The sequence below is a fragment of the Narcine bancroftii genome, chromosome 10 (genome assembly GCF_036971445.1).
Source record: "Narcine bancroftii isolate sNarBan1 chromosome 10, sNarBan1.hap1, whole genome shotgun sequence".
Taxonomy (NCBI): domain Eukaryota; kingdom Metazoa; phylum Chordata; class Chondrichthyes; order Torpediniformes; family Narcinidae; genus Narcine; species Narcine bancroftii.
Genome location: NC_091478.1, coordinates 82,571,428 through 82,598,946, shown reverse-complemented (window position 1 = coordinate 82,598,946; position 27,519 = coordinate 82,571,428). Strand labels below are relative to the sequence as shown.

The window sequence follows — 27,519 nt, the reverse complement described above, 5'->3', positions numbered from 1 at the left end:
CCATCTCTTAATCTATTGCCATTCAAATAGTAATCTGCCCTCCGGTTTGTATTACCAAAGTGGATAACCTCACATTTATCCACATTGTAGTGCATTTGCCATGTATCTGCCCAGTCCTTCAATTTATCACACTGGAGCTTCCTGACCCCCTCTTCCGTGCACACAACCCCTCCTAGCTTAGTGTCATCTGCAAATTTGGAGATATTACATCCAATCCCCTCATCCAGATCACACTGGAGCTTCCTGACCCCCTCTTCCGTGCACACAACCCCTCCTAGCTTAGTGTCATCTGCAAATTTGGAGATATTACATCCAATCCCCTCATCCAGATCATTAATGTAAATTGTGAACAGCTGGGGTCCCAGTACAGATCCCTGTGGTACCCCACTGGTCACCGTCTGCCACGCAGAAAACAAGCCATTTATCCCAACTCTGTCTTCTACCTGCCAGCCAGTTCTCAATCCACAACAATACTTTGCCCCCAATCCCATGAGCCTTGATTTTGTAAGCCAGTCGTTTATGCGAGACCTTATCGAAGACCTTTTGGAAGTCCAGGTACACCACATCCACTGGCTCTCCCCCATCTATTTTACCTGTCACCATCTCAAAGAATTCCAATAGATTTGTCAAGCACGATTTACCTATTGTAAATCCATGTTGACTCCGTCTGATCCCTTCTCTGCTAGTCATATGCTCCGCTATTACATCCTTAAAAATGGATTCCACCATTTTGCCCACTACTGATGTAAGGCTCACCGGCTGATAATTCCCCGCTTTTTCTCTACCCCCCCTTTTTAAATACACATTTTATCACATTCGCTTAGAATTAGAAAGGGGTTAAATTAATAGTAATAAGTTGAAATTTGATCCTGTTTTTATGTTTAAAGATAGTTATAAGTAACTTTTGTTTCTCCATTTGTCTTGATGAATTTCTATTGCTGCTGGGTTTTGGGGTCTACTGGGCCCATAACTGCTGTAAGGTAAAACATCATGAGATGGGAATGTGTAAGGAGTTACCCTGTACAGGGCTGTAACAAGATGTGAATGCATCCTTGTACTTACAAGATAAGAGAGACATTGATGGATTGAGAGGCAGGAAGCTAGCAGGGAAAGGATAGCAACAGTTTTAGTCATTGGACAAGTAATGATATGATGATGTTCTAAGCATGTATCCAAGGGTATAAAAAATCACCATTTTGCTGATAACGGCAGAATGCATTCTCCGACTAACATTGTTAGTCGCAAGTGTTACAATCCGGTAATAAAGAACAAAGAACCCTGATTTCGACTCAGTCTGGTGTTTGTCTCACTCATTCATGAACAAAGCAGACCTAACACTGCACACTCACTTTTGAACTTAAATATTCCGGCATCCACTTGGTTTTGAATTGTGGTGCAAAGGATTTTACTGGTTACTCAGATTTCAGATTCTAGATAGTAAAAGGAAGTCACTGAATCAATTATACAACTCTGAGACAGGCCGCAAGTGACCCATCCACATTCATCCCAACTATGAACAAGCCGCCTTGTATCCCTTGACAATTCAAGTGCTCATCGATATACTAAAATGTCATCAGAGTACCTGCGATTGCCACCCACTTGGGCTGAGCATTTCCAACTATAGCGACCTCTGGGTGAAAATCGTCTCCACCATATAGTTTTCAATAATACTAATGCTTAAGTCTCCAAGATATCTAAGCTTTTCCACACTGCTCATTCCTTGTCCATTATTTCTGTTGGATGTGGAAACTTCTTTCATGAATGGAATTTCACAGCTTGTATGAATGTCAAAGTATACTCAAGCATCATTGTTAAATTTGCAGGAGCTTTCTGTAATTGTATCTTGGCATGCTACCTATTGAAAGAAAAGCTTTCCCATGGCACGTTCTTCTGACACTTTTTACCACTGGAATAATAGGATAAGTCTTCAGAGATGTTGACACCCAGAAATTTGAAGTTTCTTTCCCTCTCCACTGTTGACTCCTCGATGAGGACTGGTTTGAGTTCTTGTGGCTTCCCCTTCCTGAATTCCACATCAATTCCTTAATTTTGCTGATGTTGACTGCAAGATTGTGTTGACAGCATTCAACCACCTGATTTATCTTACTTATACGCTTTCTCATTGCACAAATGATTCTGCTGACAACCGTGGTGTCTACAAATTTGTAGATTGCATTTAAGTTGTGCCAAGCCACACAGTAACGGATGTAGAGAGAGGAGAGCAGTAGGCTAAGCATCCTTAAGGTTTTGATGGTCAGTGAGGAGCGGATGTTGTTATTAATCCATCTGACTGTACTCTTCTGATGAGGAAGTCAAGGATCCAGATGCAGAGGGAGATACAGAATCTCACGATTTAAAGCTTGTTGGCCGGTTCTGAGGGGATAATGGTGTTGAAAACTGAGTTATAATTGATGAAAAACAGCTGGATGTAGGTTTTGCTGTTGTCCAGGTGATACAGGGCTTAGTAAAGAGCCAGTGAGATTGCATCTTTAGTGGAACAATTGTGACAGTCGACAAATTGCAGTGAGTCCAGGTCTTTGCAGAGATATGAGTTAATCTGGCCATGACCAACCTCAAAGCATTTCATTACAGTCGATGTGAGTGCTACTGGGCAATAGTAATTGAGGCAGCTTCTCTTCTTCTCTTGGGCACCGACCAGTATGATTGATGCCCTTTTGAAGCAGGTGGGAACTCAGACTGCAGTAGTGAGAAATTAAAAATGTCTGTGAACACTCCAGCTAGTTGGTTGACACGGGTTTTCAGTGCCCTACCAGGTACTCTTGTCGGGTACTCCTGTGAGGGTTCACCCTCTTGAAAGATGATCTGACAGTGGCCTCAGAGATAGATATCACAGTGTCGCCAGCTTTTGCAGGATTTTCACTGGTACAGTTGAATTTTCCTGTTCAATGCAAACGTAAGAAGTGTTTGGCTCATTCGAGAGTAAAGCATCATAGCCATTTCTGATGTTGGGGTCACCTTTTCGAATGTAAGTGCCTGCAAGCCCTGCAATAGCTGATGTTTATTTGATTCTATTTCTAACTTTACTCGGAATTGCTTCTTTGCTGTTAAGATGGCCTTCCTCAAGTTGTACCTGATCTTCCTACAGAGATTTGTATCACTGGTCTTAAACTCAGCAGGTGCAAAACCTTTGGTTCACCCATAGCTTTTGATTGGGGTATGTACGCATGGGCACACCCTCATCTGCACAGTTAGTGACAGCTGTGGTATATTCATTCAAATTTGAAGATGAGTTGTTGAATATGGCCCAGGTCACTGATTCAAAGCAGTTCTGCAGACCCTCCATCTACCTCAACCATGCTTTCACCACTGGTGCTGTCACCTTCAGACTCTGCTTGTATGCTGGGAATAGAAGTACAGCCAGGTGATCAGACGTGGTAAGCATTCTTGGCGGTAGTGTTGCAGTGGTCCAAGTGTGTTGGTTCCCCTGGTTGCGGTGGTAATTTGTTGGTGATAATTTATCAGACTTCTTTTGGTTCGGGCTGGTTGAAGTCCCCTACAATGATCGGGAAGGCATTCTCTCATGGCTGCTGATTACATTTCTCACTCCCTTAAGTGTTCTGTGGCCAATGAGATGGTAACTGAAGCAGTGAGCAGACCAGGAGTGAAATCTTCTGTGGTTGCTATTGAAGGTGGCTTAGATTCCTTTTGTGCTTTTCCCTTATCTTGATCCTTCTGCTGCTGCTCTGGCTGGAGACCTTCTGCAAACTGCTCTGCGTGTCAGCTTATCTGTGCAGCTAGTTACTGATAGTAGTGAAGGAGAAGACCCAACTTGGTGAATACTGGAGAGTGCCTGCCTTGAATACTCTGTACAGATGCCTTGTTTTGCAGGGACCTATTGTGGTTTTTCTTGTTCTGTTTTGGCTTTCTTCACACTTACAGCTATCTGTAGTTGGTTGAGAAAGTACAGGAATGAGGGCCAATGCTTAGTTCTCAATCTAAATATATCTCCATTGCTGCCCCAAAAGTTATACATTTAACCATACTGGTGATGGTGGCTTGACATTCAAAAGCTTGGAGTGGTCTTTTTTTCTTGATAAATGCCCTCGAAATATTAAACATTTCCCTTGCCGCAGATGGAATCAGACCAACAGAGTTTTTATAGCTATTTTCCTCTGCTCATTTCAGAATTCCAGTACTTGAAGCATTTTTATTTTCCTGAAATGCCCAGTAATGAACAGACTGAAATGGCACTTGCACAGTAACTGAGCTAACATGTTGAATGTTAGGACTTCATTTGTCAATAATGGCAAAGACACACTTGAATTGGCATACTGATTTGTCATTAGAGTGAGTCAATGGCATTGGAAAGGCCAAAGCTGAATAGTCCTACTATTCACGGGAGCTCCTAAATTTTGTCTGAGGCAGTGTTAACTGTAGCCTTGCGATGCTGCTTTAATAATTTTCAAATTAAAATAATTGCCTGTTCATTCAGATCTTGAGAATTTTTGTGATTGATTGGTAAATCCTGCTCTTTCTCATGGTCCTGGCTTCTTGATATTAGTTTATGAAAATATGGATAAATAAATATTTCTTTCTGAATGAATCACTTCTGGCTTTTCTTGCTGCTGCAGCCAACAATCTGTTTCCCATTTAAAAACAATTTGCGGGGTCACTTATCCGGAGAGTGAAGAATCTTCCCTCTCCTCTCACCACTCGCACCTCAACAAAATTTCTGTTTAGAAGATGCCAGTTTTGTGTTCAACTTGCAAATGTTTTTCAGATATATGAACTATTTATAAACTTTTACTGTACAATTGCCTGTGTATTTGTTGCTCTGTGTTATCTGTATGATTTTATTTATATGTTTCGTTTGTAGATTCTGATTAAAATCTTGAGTCTCCATGGTCCACATGACCATGTATTTTAGAAACTCTTCATGGTTTAACATGTGTAGTGACTTCAATTACTTTTCAAAAGACTTGTATAATTTTGCATTTTAGACAAGTTTGTCCTTGGAACATAAGTGCACATTTTATACAGCATAAGAACTCCCCTACTGAATTTCACCTGAAGCAATGTCTTAGTAGCAGTGGCTGCCACATTTGGCACACACTACTTGTTTGGGTGCTACTGATGTGACTTTACTTCCAACTTGGCAATCAGTGCACATTTGTAGTACGAGTTGTGCAACCCCAAAGTTTGAAATGATGCTGGCACGTGCACTATTCTCAACAGTAATACAATGAACTTGCTTTTCTATAGAATATATTAATTGATGAAAAAAATGAATGAATTTCATTATCAAGGTCATTAGCCAACAAAACTCAGCCACAGCTGTCCCCTTTTGCTTCTCCAGATCATAAACAGTCTTCTGAATCTCTGGAGGAAGGTCATCTCCTCTCCATGTCAGCCACAAAATGCATTGCTGTGCCAGAAGATTCGGATGCTATCTGGTACACTTTATGTATTAAAAAAAAACTTTACCTGAATTACATCCAAAACTATAGCAGCTAGATTGCATCTCTCCTTGAAGTCAGCTTCAGGATAGGAAGTGCCAGGAGCAATCACAGGTGTATCTAAAAATGAGGTGCCTTCTAGGAAGGGAGAACAGCATGTATTTCAAGCCTAATTCAGTAGTCATCTCTGAGCGATCACATAACCATTGAATCTGATCAAAGCTCTGCAGTCTTTGCATAAATAGTTGTGAATACTCATAGTCAATTAAGCAGCCAATGGGAGAAAACTCCAAGAAAATGGGCTGAACAGTTGGCATAGCGGTTAGCACCACACCTTTACAGCGCCAGTGATCGGGTCTGGGGTTCGAATCCTGCGCTGTCTGTAAGGAGTTTGTATGTTCTCCCTGAGTCTGTGTGGGTTTTCTCTGAGGACTCCAGTTTCCTTCCACCATCTGAAACGTATCAGGGGGGCAGGTTAATTGGGTGGAACAGACTCGTGGGCTGAAATGCCCTTTTACCATGCTGTCCATCTAAATTTAAAATGTAAGCATCCCAGCCCTTAATAACAGCAAGCCACTGGATATGAATGCCCAGGATATGGCTGAAGCATTCACAGCTCTATTCAGCCAGATGTGCTGAGTGAATGATTCATCTTGATTTGTGCTGAGTGAATGATTCATCTTGATTTCTTGCTACAGAGCTAGTCTTTAGCCAATTTGATTGACTTCATGTGATTTTGAGAGCTGGTTTGGTGCTCTGAATGCACAGCAGCTCAGTTGCAGTAATCAAGTCCTACACTAGCCATACCCTTCCTCAAGATTGTCCAACACCAGCATCCACTTGATGTAGAAAATTGCCCAATGATGTTTTAGGAATAAATAGTACTATTTTATATTGGGATACTTGCCATCCTGTCAATCTCGTGCTCTCAATCCTCAGAAAAGTTGTGGAACGAGTGTCACTAATTTTCATTTTTCCAAGAAGATTTTTGGTCCAGATCCCACCACAGTCGTGGTCCCAATCTTAACCGAATTCCAGTCTTGAAGTCAGAGTGACCACTTTTGATATTTAGCTAACATTTAACTGAATGTGATATCAAGGAGTTTGTTAAAATAGAAATTAAAGTGAAATGGGGAAAATATTCTAATAGTGGTTCTTCAGTAATTGCATGGATGGTAGGGAAATGGAGGGGTAATGGCTTAATGCAGGCAAGTTGGACTGGAGCAGGAGGGCACATTGGTTAGGCCCAGACAAGCTTGGTTTGTGGGCCTATTACCATGCAGTGGGTGTCTGTCTCTGAAATAACATTACTATGTTGGCAATTGATCATCCCAGCCCCAGGCCATCTGATGAAGCTGCTCTGCCCTAAAAAACACCCGTGGGAGTACTTCGGATGGACAGCAGTGAATCAAGAAGGCGATTCACCGTCACTATTTCAATTGAAATTAGGGATGGTAATAAATGCTTATCTTGGCAGTAATACCTTGATTTGGATAAATTCCTTCACTATTGAACATGCAGTATGAATGGACTAAAATTGTCAAATTACATTCTAATGGGAGAACATTGACCGGCAGCCTTAAATCCGATTCTGTCAAAACTGTAGTTGCCTGATCTGAGTATTTTCAGCATTGTATCTTTTTATTTGTGTTACTTTAGAGGTATTGAGATATCCAGATTTTTCAATAAACTGGGGTTATTGCATCTTTTGTGCAAGCACACCAATGCAGGTGTGGACACGCACACCAAGTCCAAACCTTTAGATGAAACCACTGTGAGCAACACTGTAATCTAGCTGTTGTTAATGCAGTCTGCTTGCACGTTGGCCATGGACATGTTCTCGGCATCAGACCCTTAAAACTTACACTAGCTCTGAACTTTTTAAAAAGTGGATTAGCCATTCGATGCAACATTTTGAGATGATAGATGCAGTCATCTGTATGTGTCCATAGAGATATGGTGTGGAATAGAAACACATTTTATTTCAAAGAAAACTGATTAAGCCCAGCATACCTCTTGTTTCTTCATCAGGAACATCCCCTCCCCAATCAATTGGAATATAGGATTTTGCCAAAGGAAAAATGATTGCTATCACTGACATCTAAGAGTTCCCTAAATATCAGGAACTGCCTTAAAGCAATTGTCTGCCCACAATCTTATTCAGTATGTTTTTTTTCTCTCTGAGCATGGTTGTTAAAATAAAGGTCTGGTTGCATAAACCCTCATTATGTCTGTCAAGATTTAATTTTAATTTTGCTGCAACTTGGATCAGCAAGCAGTGGCAGCTTGTTTGCAAATGTTAAGGAAGATGTGGTGTGGTGCGGAAGAGAACTATTGGCCAGAATGTAGGAAAGGTGTTATCAAATCAAGATTTGTTGGAACAATTAAAGGTAAAACATATTTTCAGGAACTACCAAGAAGCGCATATACTGAGTCATCATTTTCCAAGACTGGTTTTATACCCAACCATCAGATGGTTCGTACTGTAGTTTACCCTTGGATCCAGACTGGAGTATATATGATGAAAGGTTAAAAATAGCCAGAGTCCAAAAGTTAAGACTAATTAGCATTTCCTTATAGTGAACAGGAGAAACATTGGACAGCATATTAGTGATTGTAATAGAAATGGATATCTGAGGAATGCATGGGTGAATGATTGAAAAATTCAATTATGAAGGAAAAAGGGAACAAAGGAAGCACTTAGAATTGTGCTTGTGCAGAGGATCCATAGCATTTCTTATGATGAAGTGAACTTGAGTAAATCTTTGCATAATTTGATCAGTCAATTTTAATCCATGTCCCTTTGGACTATCAGGTTACTGTATTTTTCAAGGACTATTGGACTCACTGAAAGCAAAACAGAATTTCCTGTTTGGGAGGGTAAAAATATATTCAGGTTGGTCGTGTAAACCATCTTGTGTCAAGTTGAAATTTATTGGATTCATTTGTACAGACTTCAATTTATCACAAACAATTAAGAATGGGGTTGCTTGTTGGATTCATGAGGACAGTTTATACATCGTGCACATATCTTTTTCTTTCTGTTTGTATTTTCATAAGAAAACCAAGGTAGATATCATCTCTTCTGCAACCCAATATTTGCATATAATGTCAGGAATATAAATAAATAAATTTTCTGTTGGTTGTAATGTACAGAATTTATCTTAAATAAAGTATATAAAAATGCACAGAATTGATCCCATTTTCTGATGGGCATGCACTAGTTGTGTCAAATCCTGGTTGTTCAAAATATTTAGTCTTGAAGAGGATAGAATATGCAGTCAAAACATACTGTCAATTATTAGATTCCTCATCACTTCTCTGTGTTCTCTTAACATTTGCTTGTACCCAAAGGGCATAATCTGTCAACTTGTATTAGCCTGGAGTTCAGTATAGGCCACACAAGCCATCAGGAAGCTTTCATTGCTGATTGTCTGAGAATAGCCCGTAAATGATTAGGTCTATTAAATTCAGTTTTGTATCTTGATTTTCCCCATTTTTAAAAGGAATAAATCATCAGATTGTTAAGAAAGAAGTTTCTGAGGAGTTTTACACTGTCACTGTCTATCCATTCAGAATTAAAATCATTTTTAAGTGCAGAATCCAATGAATCCACAACAATTTGCATAACTTTTTTTCATAACCCTTTTACATTTCTTCAAGGTTGGTTTGCTTTCCATTGATTTGAACAGATGACTTGTTTTTAATTACCTCTGTCCTCTCTGCTGCCATCAGGAAAGAGGAAAAGGTGCCACAAGACTCACACCACCAGGTTCCTGAACAGCTGCTACCCCTCCACCATCAAGCTCCTCAACGATAAACTCAAAGACTCATTTAAAGACTCTTACTTGTGCCCTGAATGATTTTCTGTTTGTTCTCTCTATTGCACAATCAGTTTGTTTACATTCATTATCTGTTCACTGTTAATTCTGCCACACCCACAGAAAAAGGAATTTCAGGGTTACATGTGATGTTATTTATCTACTCTGGCAATGAATCTGAAATCAATTGTAAAAATTAGAACTTGCAGTTCACTAGTGAACTATCAGCTCTAGTGGACATGTTGGGCATACTTCTTTAAGCATCCTGTTCTTTTACCCTGCATACCATTAGTACAGTCAACAAGTACATGCAGTTTGTGGAAAGGTGCAAAGTGAAAAGCGCAAGAGCACCAAATGATCTGTTTTACCATGTTTCCTATGGTGAAATTGTTGAATTTTTTCCAAGACCACTTGGAGGTGATTTGCTTTAGTTCTCATTTTGGAACTTGCTGATGAGATGCAGAAAACAAAAGGAAGACATTTTGTTTCTAACTCACCATTGAGATGGCAATTGGATCAATCTGTATGTTGGCCCAAATTTAAACTTCAGCTTGATTTTCCAATCCTCACTTGTCCAAGTCCACCCCAAAATGTTGATAAGCCTAAATTTTGAGTTCGGTGAGACATCTGCCATAATTTGAAATGATTATCAGTTTGGATTCCTAGTGATGTCAAAAATATGCAAGGCCAATGAAGCCATGCTGGATAAATGGAAACTCTGCCTTTACAATATTTCTGTTTGATTGTTAACGAGCAGTTGAGGATAAATCAATCAATTCTCCAGCCAGGAAATGGCTTCTTCATCCAATCTTCCAGTATCCAATTCGATATTCCCCCATTTTTTTGTGCGGCAATGCTATTTGTGGTCTGCACGTTAAAATGTGGAACTTCTTGAGTCTGTATGTTCCCTGAATGAATTGATCTTAAGTTTCTTCTCCCTCTTATTTTCCTACCCCTTCTCTTTCACTCCTCGAGCAATGTGTTATTTCAACATCAGAAATAGCAAGTGTAGGTCATTCAACCCCTTGTGCTTGTTCTGCTATTGACTGAAATCATGCCTGATCGTTTATTTCAGTGCCATTTTTATGCACTAGATTCCTTCCGAAGAAAAAGCCTATCAGTCTTTGTTTTGAATATATTTGGTGACTATGCACAACCACCTTGGGTAGAGTGTTCCAAACAAATCACCAGTCTGTGACTGAAAACATTTCTTGTTTGTTGAATTGTCAACCCTTTATTTTCAGACTTCAACACCTCATCTATGTGAAGGCTGGTAAATTTTTGGTAAATTTCAATGAGGTCACCTCTTACTCTTCTCATTTGAAAGTATGGGCGCCAGTCATGATCTGTTCTCATTTGCCAAACCCACACTCCCTGGAACTAATTTCATGCCCTTCAGTTATCACAAGCATTTTTCTTCTGTATGTAGACAGGACCTATGGACAATATTCTAGATACAGTGTTGTCATAACTATTAATAATTGGATAAGTTATCTCTCTTTATACTCACATTTTCTTCAAATAAAAGTTAACCTGCTTTCTGTACTTGCATGTTATCGTTTAGTGATTCAGTGAAATGGGTACAATTTTCCTTGTACTGGTTCAATGGAAATTTGTGAGGATGTGGCCTTGGATGGTGCTTTTCTGTGATGACGAGTGGCTGGTGAACTGAGTTTGTTTGGACTGGAAGAAGCTGAATGGGTACCTGGTGAATCTCCTCTGCACCCTATATGGAAGGAAACTCCCCCCCGCCCCTCCCCACGTAGCAGAGTTACATAAAACTAGAGGGCATGGGCCGAGAGTAGACTTGTGGGAAGAACTTATTCCATTCATAGTGTATTGGGAATGTAGAACACCACCTTAGTGGGTGGTGAGGGCAGGCACTCTCACAATATTTGAGCGTCTGGATGAGTCATTGAAATGCCAAAAATTATGTAGCAATGGACCAAGTGCTGGTCAATGGGATTAATGTAAATGAGTACTTTATGGTCAGCATGGCAGGGTGGGCTGCAACACCTGTTGTGTGGTTGGACTTGGACTCTACAATGCAATTTTAATAATAGTTTTTAAAAATGCTAAGTATTCATTGTGATTATAAGGGCTCCCAATGAATTTGAAGTAATTGAGATTTGTCAACCAAGTAGGGTGCCTCTAAACTCCCTTTTCTATCAGAGGGGAGTTTAGAGGCAATCTATTTTGTGTATCTTTGCAGTTACATATGCTGTGCTTTTTTTTTTACCCCCTACAAGTGCAGGAAAACCCAGAATCAGCCAGGGTCGCCCACATACTGTAAACGGATGATGACAAAACAATTAATCCACATTCTGGGATTATTTGTTAATTTCTTTATTTTAACATCTATAGAAATGTTGCATTTGTGCAAAGTAGGAATGTGTATACTCTATTCTCTTGTTTTCAGGTTTATCAGTGTTTCTATTCTTAAGGAAGCACACAATTGAGCATTTCATGACATCCTCCACTTTCTCTAAACAGCAGCAGAGATGCTGCTTGCATCAGCAGAGTGGAACTGTTCCAATTCTGACATGTGAAACGTTAGTTGTGGTTCCTGTGTATGAATGCAGGTCTGCTGCGGGGATAAGGGAACCGGTGTTAGTAGTGCAAATTCCAGGAGCTTGCTCAGTCGCCAGCCTCCCATATTCAAACTAAAACAGTGGTGGTATAAAAGTGACTCTATGATCTCTTCACAAGATCAAATTTAAAAACCAGCTTCAACCTATAGGCTGACATAATGAAATAAAGGCACATGGATGTAACTGTAAATAAACAGGCAATTTGCATGGTGTTAGTGATAACCTGAAGTCTATTCTGTGAATGAATTTGATCTTGCAAGATGTAGTTGAGAATGCTGCAAGTGGAATTTGCTGGAGCAGACCAAATCTTTTTATCAGATTTGTTCCTGCACCCTTCATTGCAAACATAAAATGTTGCCGATAAACTTGCTGGAAAAGTGAAATAAGAAACACTGCAGGATGTTGGTGACGAGAAGGACAAAGAAAGCATTTCCTTCTCTTTCCGATGGAAGGCCTTGAGTATATGAAGACCAAGAAGGAGGGATATTTAAAAAAGGTTAATTCATATACAATAGATGAAATAGAGTAAAACAGAGGATTAGACAGGAAAATTTGATAGAAATGAGAGGAAAGGTTTTATTTTTGTCGTGACAGGTTTAATAGGCATTTAAAAAGTATGTGCAATGTCCTTGAGAAAAATTGCAGAAAACCTGAGTCAATTTGCAGTTTTTGCAAATTGAATAATAAAATAGTATATTGTTTACTTGCCATTAATTCATGGCCAATTTGCATGTTAACTTTTTTCCAAAATTTGGTTAATTTCATTGAAGATCAAGTGAAATGTATGGTTGAGACTTGTTAATTTTTAATTGGAGATTGGACTTTTTTATTATTTATAAATAACTGGATTGAAACCTCTTCTGTTTGGTGGCAGTTTACTGTTAACTGTTTATCAGAATTAGGAATAAGATTGAAGAAAAATTCAAAGGTGGAAAGATTTGTGTTATTCATGTGTGCTGGTTGTACTTGATTAAATTGTCTTTATTGTACGCATATGCAGATTTTATTTTCTGGAGACAGTAAACTAAAATTAAAACCATTGAAAACATTAGATTAATGGAGTATGGTATTTAAATGTAACTTGATTCCCCATTTGCTTCTCAACCTAAAATGTGATGATTTCCATGAAGGTAAAGGTTCCATTATTGTCAAGTAACACTACAGTTAGAATGTTACATACATGAAATTCTTTAACTTTGTCTATTGTCAGGAAGACAGTCGCCATATCGTCCAGCGCCCTTCACAGAAATGAGGCTCCAGCAAGAAACAAACTTGTGACCTCTGATTTACAAGACCAGACCTCTAATCACTGAGCTATCAAGACTAAATTGGATCTTAGTAAAGAAATTGAGTGTGATACAAAGTTATTCTTGCCTTCAATTTGCATTTAGCAGTGGCTGAACAAAGGTCGGTCCCTACTCCCCTCCTAAAGGCAATACCAGGGTGGATATGATGTGATAGGCCCATAGCAAAGTTAATTAATTGGTTCATGCACGTTCCTGTGTATTTTTTTTTAAACAATCTTATCTGAAGGCTGGAATATCAGTACTTTGTAACATCTTGATTACATCTCCATAGGGCAGTCTGAGTTGTAGAAGGGAAACAGTTTTGCTCTTCACATCAGGTGGTTATATAGTTCTTGTGTTCCCTCACTCAAAACAAGAATGAGAGTATTAACTTGTACATTGCAGTTTCATACTGAGCAAAGGGAGAAAGAAAACAATTGGCTTGTGGTCACTGATGTGCCCTCTTTGAATGACCAACTCAAAACATATGATCTGCAATAAAAACAAACAGGGTGTCATTATAGTTGAGTTAGAAATTTCTGCTAAATGCAGCAATAAACCGAAGAAGTCCTAAGATCTGGACTACTCGAGGATTGAGTTGGTTTGGAATTTCAGATTTTCTGGATTCTCGGGTAGTACTTCTAAAATTCAAATTTAAGGAGGAATAAAGATGAATGGGTAAATGTAGATAGTTTCCTCATGAGCAAATGCAGCATGCTTCATTTATCAAAAAGAGCAGTTTTAAAGAAAAATAAAGTTAACACTTGACAAAAATGTAAACATAAATCTTTCCATAAAAAGAGCATGTAATGCTTGAAATAGTGTTTAAATTTCTTTTCTTTTTTTTTATATAACAAAACTAAAACGGGTCCGGCGGAGATGAGTCCTGATCAGGATGAGATTGGAAGGAGGGTTCATGAGGCAGGGTAACCCTGACTTTGGAAGGGAAAGGGAGGGAGGCTAATTGAAGATTTGAGTGAAGGGTTGAGAGGCTGTCGGTTAAGGGACTAGGTATCTGAGGGTTGAGGGACGGAGGGGTGACCGAGGTTTTGAGGGACGTAGGGGTGACCGAGGGCTGAGGGACTGACCTCCTTCCTCTTGCGGAGTAGGGAGAGAAGCTTCATGCTGGCCGAGCTGCGTTGACTGAGTCTGTGTTTAAATTTCTTTATGATAAGATTATCTGTATTAAGCATAGTCGCTTGTGGCTGCTGTGCATTTGACACATGCAGGCACGCAAAAGCCCACTAAATTTGAGAGTTTTTGAAAAGTCCAATGGTATGGATTTCTGCCATCCAAAGTTTTGGACTTCTGCATTGACAATCATATTGTCCATGATTGTTGTCATGCGTATGCCTCATGAAATATGTTTAGAAATGGTACAATTTTTCACAATATTGAACACTTTTATACGATGTTAACCCAGTAAGCCTGAAGGAATGTGGTTGTGTAGCTCAACTTGACTAATTTGGTGATTAGTGGTTGTTGTTGTGCATCAGTTGAAGCAAGCATCGATGGGTGTCACTGAAATGTATAGAACTTGAGGGGATTTTGAATCTGATATTCCAAGGAGTTATCTTATTGATTAGACAGATATCCCTTTGATCAAAGAGCGCGACTGGATGACAAAATAACCTGAGTTGAGCCAACAGAAACTTGTATCTGCATTGTACTTGTTGCTGTGATCCAGTGAGAAAGTACTGATAACATTGTCCAAGGCACAAATGAGAATGGACCGAAACTTGCCCCACTGGCTCTTCCACTTGTTCATTTTTGTGAAGGGTTCTGACCTGAAGCGGCAACCATTGTCTTTCTCTTCACTGATGCTGCTTGATCTGCTGAGTTTCCTCCAGCAAATGTGGTTTTGCTCCAGATTCCAGCATCTGCGGTCTATAGTGTCCAATTTTAATTCTATATTTATTGCTGATATTCCCAGTTTTGCATGGATTCAAATTCTGTTGCACCTTGAATTTATTTGCCAAGTCCTCTCCATCTTATAGTTGATGTTTGTGTTCCATGATTCCAAAAACTGGTTATCTTGTGCATTTGAGTGAGGACTGAATCCTTCGTATTTCTTCTTGTTGTCCAGCAAAGCTTAGTTTTGAGTTACTAAGGCTCTTAGAAGAGGAGTACATGACAATGATTGTGACCGAAATCAGAGACATTCTGTCAGAATTGCTGCATGGTCGTAGGTTTTCTATTATTTTGGAATTTCCCTCTGCTTAATAATGGATATATCCAGCTTTCAAAACCTGAAGGATATTCATCTGAAATGTTAACTATTTTTCTTGCCACATCTTTATTTTCACCTGTTGCTTCCCAATTTCAGCCAAGCCAGTTGTTTTAACTGTTAAATCTCCTACACAAAGCAATTTTCGGCTGCTTCAATAGTTACTTATTTTCTGTGGTGTAAACATTGAATCAATGGTTAGACAAATGGGTAATGAAGAATTTTCTCAATGCTACTGCATTTCAGGAAGAAGTTTGGTGTCTTCCTTCAAGGCTACTTGCTGAACTTCACTCTGGGTTCTAATGTAAATCAGACATTTAAGGATCTAGATTTGGCTGCGTTGGATAGTACTTCTGGCAAATCGATCATCAAGTTTCCTTTGACTTAATGTGTTATACAATGTGGAGAATGCAGATCAGATAAAATTATGCAAAAGTAAGAAAATTTAAAAAAATGTAGGAATATAACAAATAAATTGACCAGAAAATGTGCTTGAAATACACATTTAAGGATTAGTAGGAGAAAAAAAATAGATTAAAGTTTGAGTGCAGAATCTTTAAGAGCTGGCAGTTCATACCCAGAGTGGTCACCTATTCTTCTGCTTTGTTCTTTGCACCACATCGGTTGTGCATTCCCATTATTTTACTTTCATTTAAAATGGATTCTTTAGCTGGGGAAGTTTGTATTTATTCTGAAAATTCTGTGAGTGATTGTACTTGCATAATTTGCAAACAATTACTGGTGTACAATTCAGTGACCACTACATATAAGTATCTATCATTAGATTCAGGTCAGGAAAACTGGGCTTAATTCCATAGTCTTTTTGCAATGCTGTAATGTAATCCATGTGTGTCCTCATAAATAGTACAATTTTATATGTACACAAAATATGATTTGTAAGTACTGGTAATTTATTTGCACTAAACTCTGTTCTGATGGCATCTGTGAAAAGAGAAGTAGATTGACATGAAATACTAATTCTTTGCTCCAACAAAGTCCAACCAGCTGAGTATTTACCACATTTCACTTTGGTGGTAAACTCTGTTAGCCTCTATGGATTCTTGGAGGTGGGATGGGAATGGATAGATTGAAGTGGAAATGTAATGTGTGAGCTGATGTAGCCACAGGTCTGGGTCATGATGGGTGTATTGAAGCATCTAAGCACGTGAAGATCACTGTTTAGTTGATGCCAATGTGGCTCATACAATACAAAAAGCAGTGCATTATTTAATTCATCTTTTCTTTATTTTTAAAGGAACTTTCTGGGTGCTGCATTACAGAAGTGTCTGCATGACTTAAGTGGATAGAAAGTGACAGGCAATGGATTAGTTGTTGAATGGTTTAAGAAGTATTGCTACTCACTGCAGAGTAGCTGAAGTGAGCACACTTGGAACAAAGTGTTGATTACTGCCAAGCAGTAAATGAATCAAGATGACTGATCCCATCATGGATTTTTTGGATGATGCCAATTTATTTGGTGGAGGATTGGAAGGCTTGACAGACGATGGATTTTCACAAACAGGACCAGTTTCGTTGGTTGATGAACTAAACCTTAGTGCAGATTTTGAACCTTTGCAAGTTGAGCCATTGCATCATGTACCAGAGACACAGACGCCAGAAAAAATAAATTTTGAATCGTTACAGTCATTTGATTCATTGAAACTTCAAGTGAACCAGCCGTTTAATTTGGTGGGCAGTAGTAATGAGACTAATGTACTGTCTCCACGTTCCCAATTTCATTGTTCACCTGATCATCAAAATCAGACAAATGGCCTGTTTCCTTCTGCCCATAATGAGAATAGTGCTCAGTCATTTGTCGATGGAAGTCCAATGTGGGGTCACCAAAGCCCGATTTCAAATCAGAATGGATCACCATTCCATACTTTGCAAGGTCATTCACAGCCCATGCAGCAAATGGCCCCTTTTTTAACGCACCATGATTTTGCTCTGCATCAGTCGAACCCTCAACAACAGCAACCTGCATCAGTTCAGCCTCAGCAAAGTATGAACCATTTCACTACCGGACAGAAAACTCTAAATCAAGGCAATCAGTTCATGGGTGTCCATGGATCAGCTTCATCTCACCTGACCCACATTGGCCAACCAACCACAACTGTTAGTTCATCCACTCAGCACCCTGCTACAGTGCAGCAGTTTAACCAACCAGCCACCACTGTGAATCCTGTACATCCCATTCAATTCACGGGCAGTGCCAATCATGGTGGTTTACATCAAAGTGTCAGCTTTGTGAGCTCTTCACGAGAAATGACCACTTGCTCAATCAACAGCTCAAACCAGTTTACCCCTCAGTATTCCTACCCAAATAACAGCCTCGCTAACGGCAACAATTTGACATCGACTGCAATTCTTTCTTCTCATCAGGTTACCCAGGGGATGACATGCTTCCCTGGGAGCGATTCATTCACAGTGCCAGCAGGGACCAACCAAGAATCAGTACATCATATGCTCAGCCCAAACAGTCCTGCTAAACAAAAGGTTCTGCAGCCTATGCATTCTGTAAACTCTCAGGGAAATTTCAGTCCTTCAAGTATGTCCTCTGTTCAAACTGATGTGCCAATCACAACCAGTTCAGCATCTAAAGTGAGAATTTCTAATGCATCAGCTCAAAGGAAATCTGCTGGCATTTCATCTCTACAGGGAAATCCGCTTCCAGATCGTCAGACTCATCCCTTGACAAGGATGGATACGGAGGATGTTTATCAGGAACAGCTATTAACACCTTTTGGAAACCCTGGTTTGGGTCAGAGAGATTCACCCACTGTTCCAAGATCAATGGTTCCACAACAGATGCAGCAACACCCAAACATACAAAAGAAGATGGGTATCCAGCGCCAGATGCATCAAGAACCAGCTACCATCAGTCGCATCCTTTCTCAACATTGGCAACAGTTGACTTTGCAGGTTTGTAATTAAACTCTTCTGCATTTAGGTTAAATTTTGAAATTTTATTTTCAGCTGCCAATGTAATTGTGCTGCAGTTAAACTTCAAATAAAACAATTTTTGAGCTTTTTATTTTGAAAGAAAAAGTGTTGCTGGAGCAGAGTTCATCCTTCAAAACACCAATTGGTTTATGCATGATTGAGATCTAAAATTTTTGTCCCAAGTTTGCTGAAAACATGAGTTGATTGTACCATAGACATTGGGTACTCTGAGTACCAATGGGTCAATATAAATCAACTTGACCGTGAGATAAATGGATTAAGAAATACGACAACATATGAAAGGAATTTGAAACAAAATGGATGAATTCTGTGTCAAATAAGATACAGGAGGAGGAATAAGATAGAAAAATGCTGAAATAAGTAATTAAAAAAAAACAATTGTCGTTCATTAAAAAAAAATCAATTTATAGGTGCATATTTTTTTCACTTTCTGGGTGAGAGCATGAACAATTATCACCTTTTTAAAAGGATGCTTGTACTATTAGACATGGAACTCCATGGTGTGTTTAATGGGCAATTGATGGTCAAATTCATCAATGTTGTGAAGCTCAAAGGAAGGTGAAGGGCAAGATAACATTTTGGTTAGCAATATGAGGTTTTCTACAATTCCTGAATTATCAGTTAGCTACAGGACTCTTCTTTTGATATGCATATTAAAAGTGTTCAGATTAGTTGGGATGTAAAATAACAAGCAAGAGAGAAGTTTAATGGTCGTATTACAATCTCCAGATTCTGTTCATTGCCAGGTATTGTACACTTTTAAGTCTGGGGATGCCAGATTTAGTGAAGGTTCATGGACTGCAGTGGTGATATAGTTTGTTAAATTTAAAGAAATGTGAAATTAGGTTACTGATTGTTTATTCTGGGGATCAATTTAATGAATTAGAACTTCTTCACTAGGAAGGTAACCTGACTGGAAGTGGGTTTGGGTGAGTACAACCAGTACTAAATGAATACTTTAAGTACATGGAAGATTACTTTTCTAATCTTGTAAAACACCTAGAGTGATGGTCTTTAAATTTTGTGGACAATTAGTGGTCACTTTGGGTAGTACTGACAGATTTCCTGAAGTGATTACAGCTGATGATACCGTGACGTTTACAGAGATGTTTTTCTTTCATTATACATTTTATTGGAGTATTGCATCTATTTTTGTTTTGAAGCTCTCTTCAGATGGTTACTTTTGCATTCTTTTATCACCAGCATATGGTTGACAGGCAGGTAAGGCCACATTTAATTGTGGAATTAAAAATTCAAAAATTGGGGCTGATGTGCAGGCAAGACAGATAAAATTGTGTAAAAAAAAAAAAAAGAGTTGATTCCTATGGTAGTAACTTGCATAAATTATCCAAGGAGAAAAAAAGGATGCTCCAAGTGAGAGTGCTCAGACCTTCCAAAATGAGAGTGGAATGATCCAACTACTGCAAAAGATCTTGGGGAATCCACAATTTCTGGTGTTTAAGTGTAAAACTGATTCAATCCAAGTTCAAGTTTTTAAAATTTGAGTCAATTAACTGACAATTCTAGATTAGATCTTGAAAATCTCTTCCCACCCTTCCCCCCGCCCCCCGCCTCTCAAAGCTTTCCTATTTTTCAGTCCTGGGGTGCAGATGTCACTGACAATGTTGGCTTTTTAATATTCGTCCTATTGAGAGTCAACCACAATTCTTGAGGATTACATTTAGCATTTCCTTTTCTGAAAGCCATCAGCAAATTTCCTTTCCTTTTCTGAAAGCCATCAGCAAATCAGATGGGTTTTTATGATACTCCAGTGGTTGCCATTATGGGGTCTGTTTATTTTAATTCCAGATTTATTTAGTTAGTTTTTTTTAAAAAAGAACAACTCATGGTGGGATTCAAACTTCTGTACCCAAACTCTGCCTTTTAATCCAATAATTTAATCATTATGCTCCAGAACACATTTGCAACTTCACATTGCAAGTTGACACTTGTTTAAATTATTAGTGAATGTGAATATGTCTGCCGATGTGCACAAATGCTAAAGTGATAATTGAATTGAATCATCAATTATGAAGGGGGTGGGAAGGGGGGGAAGAAAGGATAGTTTCAACTGCTGTGTAATGGCTTTTTTTAAATATAGGATGCTGCTGGAATATTGTCATAAAATAAAACAAAAATCATTTGATGTGGCCAAACGTAGACAAGCCCACACTTGCACAATCACTCAATTATGAGGTACTTTTATTGAAGATATTGTTCAAAAGTTTCCCAATAAAAGCAAAAACAATTGTAATATTTGATCAGGATATCAATGATAGTTCAGGTACACAATCCTTTATCCGGAATCCTTGGGAGACAGTGTGTTCTGAATTTCGGATTTTTCTGGATTTCAGAAAGCCAGATTTAAGACCTCCTGAATTGTGCTGCCATATCTACCCCCACCCCCTTCCAGTTGCGCTGCCAGTCGCTCGCCCGCCCGACTCGCGCTGCCGGTCTCTCGCCCGCCCGACTCGCGCTGCCGGTCTCTCGCCCGCCCGACTCGCGCTGCCGGTCTCTCGCCCGCCCGACTCGCGCTGCCGGTCTCTCGCCCGCCCGACTCGCGCTGCCGGTCTCTCGCCCGCCCGACTCGCGCTGCCGGTCTCTCGCCCGCCCGACTCGCGCTGCCGGTCTCTCGCCCGCCCGACTCGCGCTGCCGGTCTCTCGCCCGCCCGACTCGCGCTGCCGGTCTCTCGCCCGCCCGACTCGCGCTGCCGGTCTCTCGCCCGCCCGACTCGCGCTGCCGGTCTCTCGCCCGCCCGACTCGCGCTGCCGGTCTCTCGCCCGCCCGACTCGCGCTGCCGGTCTCTCGCCCGCCCGACTCGCGCTGCCGGTCTCTCGCCCGCCCGACTCGCGCTGCCGGTCTCTCGCCCGCCCGACTCGCGCTGCCGGTCTCTCGCCCGCCCGACTCGCGCTGCCGGTCTCTCGCCCGCCCGACTCGCGCTGCCGGTCTCTCGCCCGCCCGACTCGCGCTGCCGGTCTCTCGCCCGCCCGACTCGCGCTGCCGGTCTCTCGCCCGCCCGACTCGCGCTGCCGGCTCTCTCTCTCTCTCTCTCTCTCTCTCTCTCTCTCTCTCTCTCTCTCTCTCTCTCTCTCTCTCTCTCTCTCTCTCTCTCCTGTACATTTCTTTTGGATTGACTGTATATTAGAGCTTTTTGTACCTTGGAGCCCAAAGTAAGGGAAAGTAAGATCACAGTGGAGCATGCTAACCTGAAATATGGATGTGACCAGGTTAGGCTTAGCTTTTGTGTCAAACTGCCAGGAAAACGTCCCACAGGGTTCGTGAAACATGGAAGGCAATTGATGAGGGGGCAATGAATAAACAAAGCTGAATAAGAGTTTTCTTTAAATGTTTTCTATCACCTTGTTGGAATGAAGATAACTATTGTGATTGGCAAAGCCCATGACAAGGTGCTTCTTGGCAATTGAAAGCTAAACAAATCTGCAATTTTATTATTACAAGATCATTTGGCACTTGTTAAGACTTGTTTGCCATATGCACCAATGTTACCCTGTTCATTGGCCAGAATTCCTAATCAAGTAATTCATGCATTTATTCAGACATTCCTTTCGTGGAACACAGTTGAACTCTGGTAACTGCATGAACTGTTTGACAGACTTGATGGAACAGGATTTAACTGGCACATTGCTATACCAGCATCCATTGACACTCTCTATTTGCCCATTCAATTTCAAGGAAGTTAAACACTGAAGAATTTTTACAAAAGATGTAATTTACATAAAATGTTTCACTATGCTCCAAACCTTTCCCTAAGTTTGATTTTTAATAGTAGTGTAAACAAACAGGTCCAGTTGTAGTGCAGAGAGAATCTAAAGGACTCTTGTATCCATGTTCAGAATTAAATTTCTCACTACGTTAACTATGTTTGGTGTTCATGAAATCGATAAATATAATGATAAAGTACAATACTTTTTAAATTTGAATTCTACTTTCTTTCCAACCTGAAATCTGCAATATGTTGTTAGATTTGTCTGATGTCATCTAGTGATCAGTTGCCAAGTTGTGGAATTGGAACATTCAGTCATTTCTCCCCCACACCACCCTACTGTGACTTTCCCCCATCACAGGCCCCAACACGATCTTCCACACCACCCTGCTGTGATTCCCCTCCACAGACCCGTAGTCACTCCTTCACAAAATCCTGCTCTGACTCCTCCATCACCATTCTCTCACCACAGGCCTCTTTCACACCACTCTGCTCTGAATCCACCACCTCTTTCCCCACCATAGGGCTGCAGTCACTCCTCCACATCACCCTCCTCTGACTCCCCCACCACCACCACAGGCCCCAATCATACCTCCACACCACCCTGCTCTGACTTTTCCCCACCGCATTCCCCAATCACTACCTTCTACACCACACTGTTCTGATTCCTCCATCACCACATTCCCTACCACAGGCACCTATTCACTTCCTATATTCTTTCTGCATCACAGGAGAGTAATTAGAAATAGGGAACATGTTCTAGGTTCTATATTTTTGGAAGTATGTATGCGACACAAGAATACCCTAAATATAAAAGAAAGCAGATTGGCAAGTTGCACTCAGCTACTATCTGGAAAACATGAGCAAATCAGTGCCATTTAATACCACTTCACTTTTTACCAATCAATTTTAGAAACTGCAGCAAGAAAAATATAAATATAATGGTAATTAATTTTCAATGCTTATAGAGCTTGATCCCCTTGCTTCATATTGATAATATTGCTATCTAATTCAAATTTTTGACACTGATGACATAACTGTCGCTCTGGGCTGACCTGGGTACATCTGCAGGAGAAGCTTATAATATCTGCTTGGAGTGGTGCAGTTTAGTTCCAGAAAACAGGAGTATTTGTTAGAATTTTATACGGATTACTTGAGAATAAAGGAAATTACATGAGTAAAAAAATACATGTTGTTCAGGTACTTCAAATGTCAGCCGAGTATTTGTGAAACTGAAGTTGGCTTTGCAAAGATGCACCTGGGAAACTAGTTGACAGAAATGTTTGCTCAATTGTGTTTGCTATGAGGTATTTCTTTGTCCTTTTGTCCAAGAGACAAAGTTTTATTTGGAAATGTGCAGTTGTTCATGATCAGATTTTGGTCGGTGTAATTCTGTTTTCACCTACAAATTTTTGTTTGTAGTGAGTTATTCAAGCTGTTTTAATATATTTGCCATGCTCTGAAACATGGGGTTTTGAATAATTTTTGTGCTGAACTGGGAAAGAGTTACACATTTAATTTGTTGGTCTGGAAGGCCTAGTTTTGCATTCCCTTGCCTGTTTGGCAGTGTGTGATCTTCCTCCCTTCCCCACAATTTGCAGCTTTGCAAGATTTTGTCTCAATCCCAGGATTTGGAATTTGTTGTCTGAATCTCCCTCCTACCTTGCTTCCTGTTGTAATGTGTTTCTTTTACACTCCTGTATCAACGCTTCCTCATAAATGCTAGCATGGGAATTTCCAATGGAAAGCATTGAGTTGTGGTGGCTCACTAAATACGTGGTCGAACAGTCGATAATGATGGCTGGCGCTGGGTTTTCCCCCTCTTTATTGCGGAGCAAAACCTATGTGCGCGAAGTGTCTTTTTATAGGCATGGGTGACATCACTTCCGGGGAGAGTGCTGGGAACAGGAGGTGTGTAAAAGTCAGTTTTAAACTACAGCTCCAACTGAGTATGTCTGTTTGTTCCCGCTCTGTGTGTAGCACATCGCTTCAGGGTAAATTTATTCTGATTACATTGCTGGCAAGGCACCCTTTGGGCTGTTCTCTGGGGAAACTCCTGTCTGCCAACCATTCACTTTATTTTCCAAACCACCCAATAATTTGCTATTTAGCTGTACCACATCAAAGCTTTGTACTATGTAAGAATTCAAAACAACAAATTGTTTGTGTTTACTACATCTCTATCCATGTCCTCTAATGCAAATTCATCTGGTACTAACATTAGTAATTATTTCCCAATTTGGTGGTTAGCAATGCCTACTAAGGTAGTCCCCAACTTACAACCGATGCGACTTATGACCATCTGTAAATATGGCCAATAAAAAGTCTGCGCATGCATATGATAGCGACTATCTCTTGGGTGCTATTCAGTAAGCTTACCAAAGAAGATGGTGAGCAAGATGAAAACCCCAACCCCCGTTGATAGATCTGGCAAGAAGCTGAGGAAGCTGCTCGATTTGGAATTGAAAATAAAGGTTATCAACTAATATGAAGGAGGAAAAAAGTTCACGTGATTGCACGTGGCCTACATTCGTCCCATTCAACAGTCTCCACAATTTTAAAGGACAAAGAAAAAAATACGTGAAGCAGTAAAAGGTTTGGTGAGTATGATTGTCACAAAGCAACAAGGGCCCATCCACGAAATGGAAAGGTTGTTGATGCTGTGGCTGGAAGATCAAATTCAAAAACGTATACCAATAAACTTACAAACAATCAGGTGAAGGCAAGAAGTCTTTTTGAGACTTTGAAGGACCGAACAGGAGAGGATTACATTTGAGAACTTCACAGCAAATCTTGGTTGGTTCAATAGATTTAAAAGGAAGTGTAGCTTGCACAACGTTTGAGTCACAGGTGAAGCAGCAAGTGCTAACAAAGGAGCTGCCGAAAATGATAAAAAATCAAGAAACTTCTTCCCCTGAAACCTTTTGAGGCTAGATTAATTGTAGATTGTGTCAAAGAGTGTGGAAGCAGAGGTGCTGGATGTTATTAGGAAAGGATCATTCACAGTTTACATTTGCCAGCTCTTGGAGAGCTTTAAATGTTCATCCTTAGCATTGTGAGGCCACAATTTTGTGAACACCATAAATAAAAGTCATTATATCATGAATTTGTGATGGGAGAGATGCCCCACTCCCTTTTGCTCCTCCTTCCAATACAGATTAGTCATGTATTAAGGAAGCTGGCGCCAAGACGTGAATAGGTTACTTAATTCTTATGTTCCTATATTTTTTGTTTCTTTTGACTTTTTCCTGAAAAGTCAAAATTGGAAATGTATAAAAGATAGCTAATCTAGAAATAACATTTCATGCCAATTCACTGTTGAATGCTTTTCTTTAATGTTGCTCTAAGGTTTTTGGGGAAGAATTTTCTTGATTTGTAATCATTTTGTTAAAAAAGCTCTTTCAGATCTCACACTGAGTGGCCCTATTTAAATTTTAAGTTTATGCTGATTGTTCTAAGTTTCATATCAATAGGAAAAAGATCCATCTACTTCATCAAATCCTTTAATTATCTCAATTAGGTTGGTCATTAATCTTCTATTCACTGTGGAATGAATACAAGCCCATATAGTCTGTTCTGATTGATTCACCTGTCTTAAATCAATAATACAGTTTGGGTCAAACCAGAGAGCTGTGCAGCTAAACCTGAACTTACAATGGACTTGATTGAAACTTTTATGACATGAAAGTGAATATTTTATTAGAGTACTTAATTACTTTTGTTTTTTTTTACAATATTTTATTCATTTCTACACGTGGATCTCCAGGTCTGTCTGCACATTTACATTTATTAGCATTTTGCCATTCATAAAATACTTCAACTTTCAGGGATCCCACTTGCAGTCCTCACTTGCCAAATTCAGCTCCAGATTAGCCCACCTTCTCTAACAACTCACTTCAAAGTTATTCATTATTTTTGTTCATTATTCATAGTTCTGGCATTATTTACCGTGCTGCTAATGTTATCAGAAAACTCAAATTTTTCATTTAAGTCATGAAGAAATGAAATTCTAATATAGACTGTTGGATAATATGTATAGCCACATCATGGTTTACATGGTTCCAAGTAAATAGGTGGCCCCCAATTCTGCATTCTCTCATTTTGGTTATCAGCATCTTATTTGGAACCTACATCGGGTATAAATAATACCAATAGACCCAATTTTAGCTACAAGGCCTGTGACCTTCCCAAAATATGTGACATGCTCAGGAATCATAATTAATTTCTGAAAAATTTACAATCCTCCATCTGACTGGTTTATATTTGACTAAATGTTCAGCTGCTAACAACAAATTCCAGCAACTTTCCCAAATCTGATTTTTGACAGGATAATTTATAAGTCACTTATTCATATCTTCGTAATCTCATATCCTTATTAAATAATGTCGTGATTTTATACCGTGATTTTAGCCCGAAATATTGGTTATGTGTCTTTATTTTTAAAGTACACTGTTTGATCTGCAAAAAAAAAGGAGCTGCCAAAAAGTTCATTAAAAGTTTGGATGAATTAATCCGTAAAGGAGGATATCTACCTGAGCAAATTGCCACTCTTGATAAAACAGGACTTTTCTGGAAGAGGATGCTGGAACGAAAATGTATTCATAAAGAAACTAATACAATGGTGGGATTTAAGGACCCAGTAACCTTGTTACTATGAGGAAATGTTGTTGGTTTTAAGCTTAAGCCTTTCCTGCGTGCATTCAAGAACATTAATAAGCATACCTGTGGAAAGCGGAAAGCGGGCGGATGGACGCTCGGTCATGGCCGCGGAGCCGACGAGTCAGTGGAGCAAGGAGCAGCTGCAGAGCGACGATGTGACCAAGAAGGAGATCATCGTGTTCCTGCAGGAGAACGCCTCGGAGCAGTTTCTAAGTGAATTTAATTACCCATACAACCCCAAATCCTGGATGACTCGGGTTCTGTTTGAAGACTGGTTTGTAAACTGTTTTATTCCCAGTGTTTGGGAATATTGGTTAGAAAATAGTTTCCCATTCAAGATTGTATTAATCTTAGACAGCGCCCCTCGACATCCCTCTCATCTGGCTGATCTTCATTTTGATGTCAATGTGATATTTTTGCCACCAAACACAACTTCTATCATTCAGCTGATGGATCAAGGTGCATTAGCAACTTTTAAAGTATATTACATTGTGCGATTTTTCTTTTTGAAACGTTACAACATTCTTGAGTGTACTGTTCCCTCTCAACCATGTGCACAAAGGAAATTAATGTGTGCACAAAAGATTAGTTACCTAAAATAATGAAATAATTATACTTATTGAAAATAATCTTTTAGCTAATTGCTTCTGTTAACTAGTTAATTTATTTAGACATTGGATTGCATAAAAATATGAAATACTCATTTATATTTTATTGAATGGAGCAACAAACTGAACAAAATAGTTCAAAGTATAGAATAAAATCTTAACTAAATATGTAACTTTGTAGAATGTAATCATACTTGTATGAAAATATGCCAATACAGTTT

At 39.6% G+C, this 27,519-nt stretch overlaps 1 protein-coding gene across 10 annotated transcripts in view; it reads left to right on the top strand.

The window, feature by feature from the left end:
• Positions 1 to 27,519, top strand: part of chd9 (chromodomain helicase DNA binding protein 9) — a 243,818-nt gene that overhangs the window by 36,371 nt on the left and 179,928 nt on the right. For 9 of the 10 annotated variants that reach the window (XR_011345802.1, XR_011345801.1, XM_069901582.1 and 6 more), the window contains exon 2: positions 16,598 to 18,264. Coding sequence is in view for 8 of the 10 variants with exons in the window: in XM_069901582.1 (XP_069757683.1) it covers positions 16,774 to 18,264 (1,491 nt within the window). In the remaining 2 variants the exon portion in view is untranslated. Of the gene's footprint in view, positions 1 to 5,333; positions 5,415 to 16,597; positions 18,265 to 27,519 lie in introns of those variants that run through there. The other variant, XM_069901578.1, reaches the window with a different exon arrangement.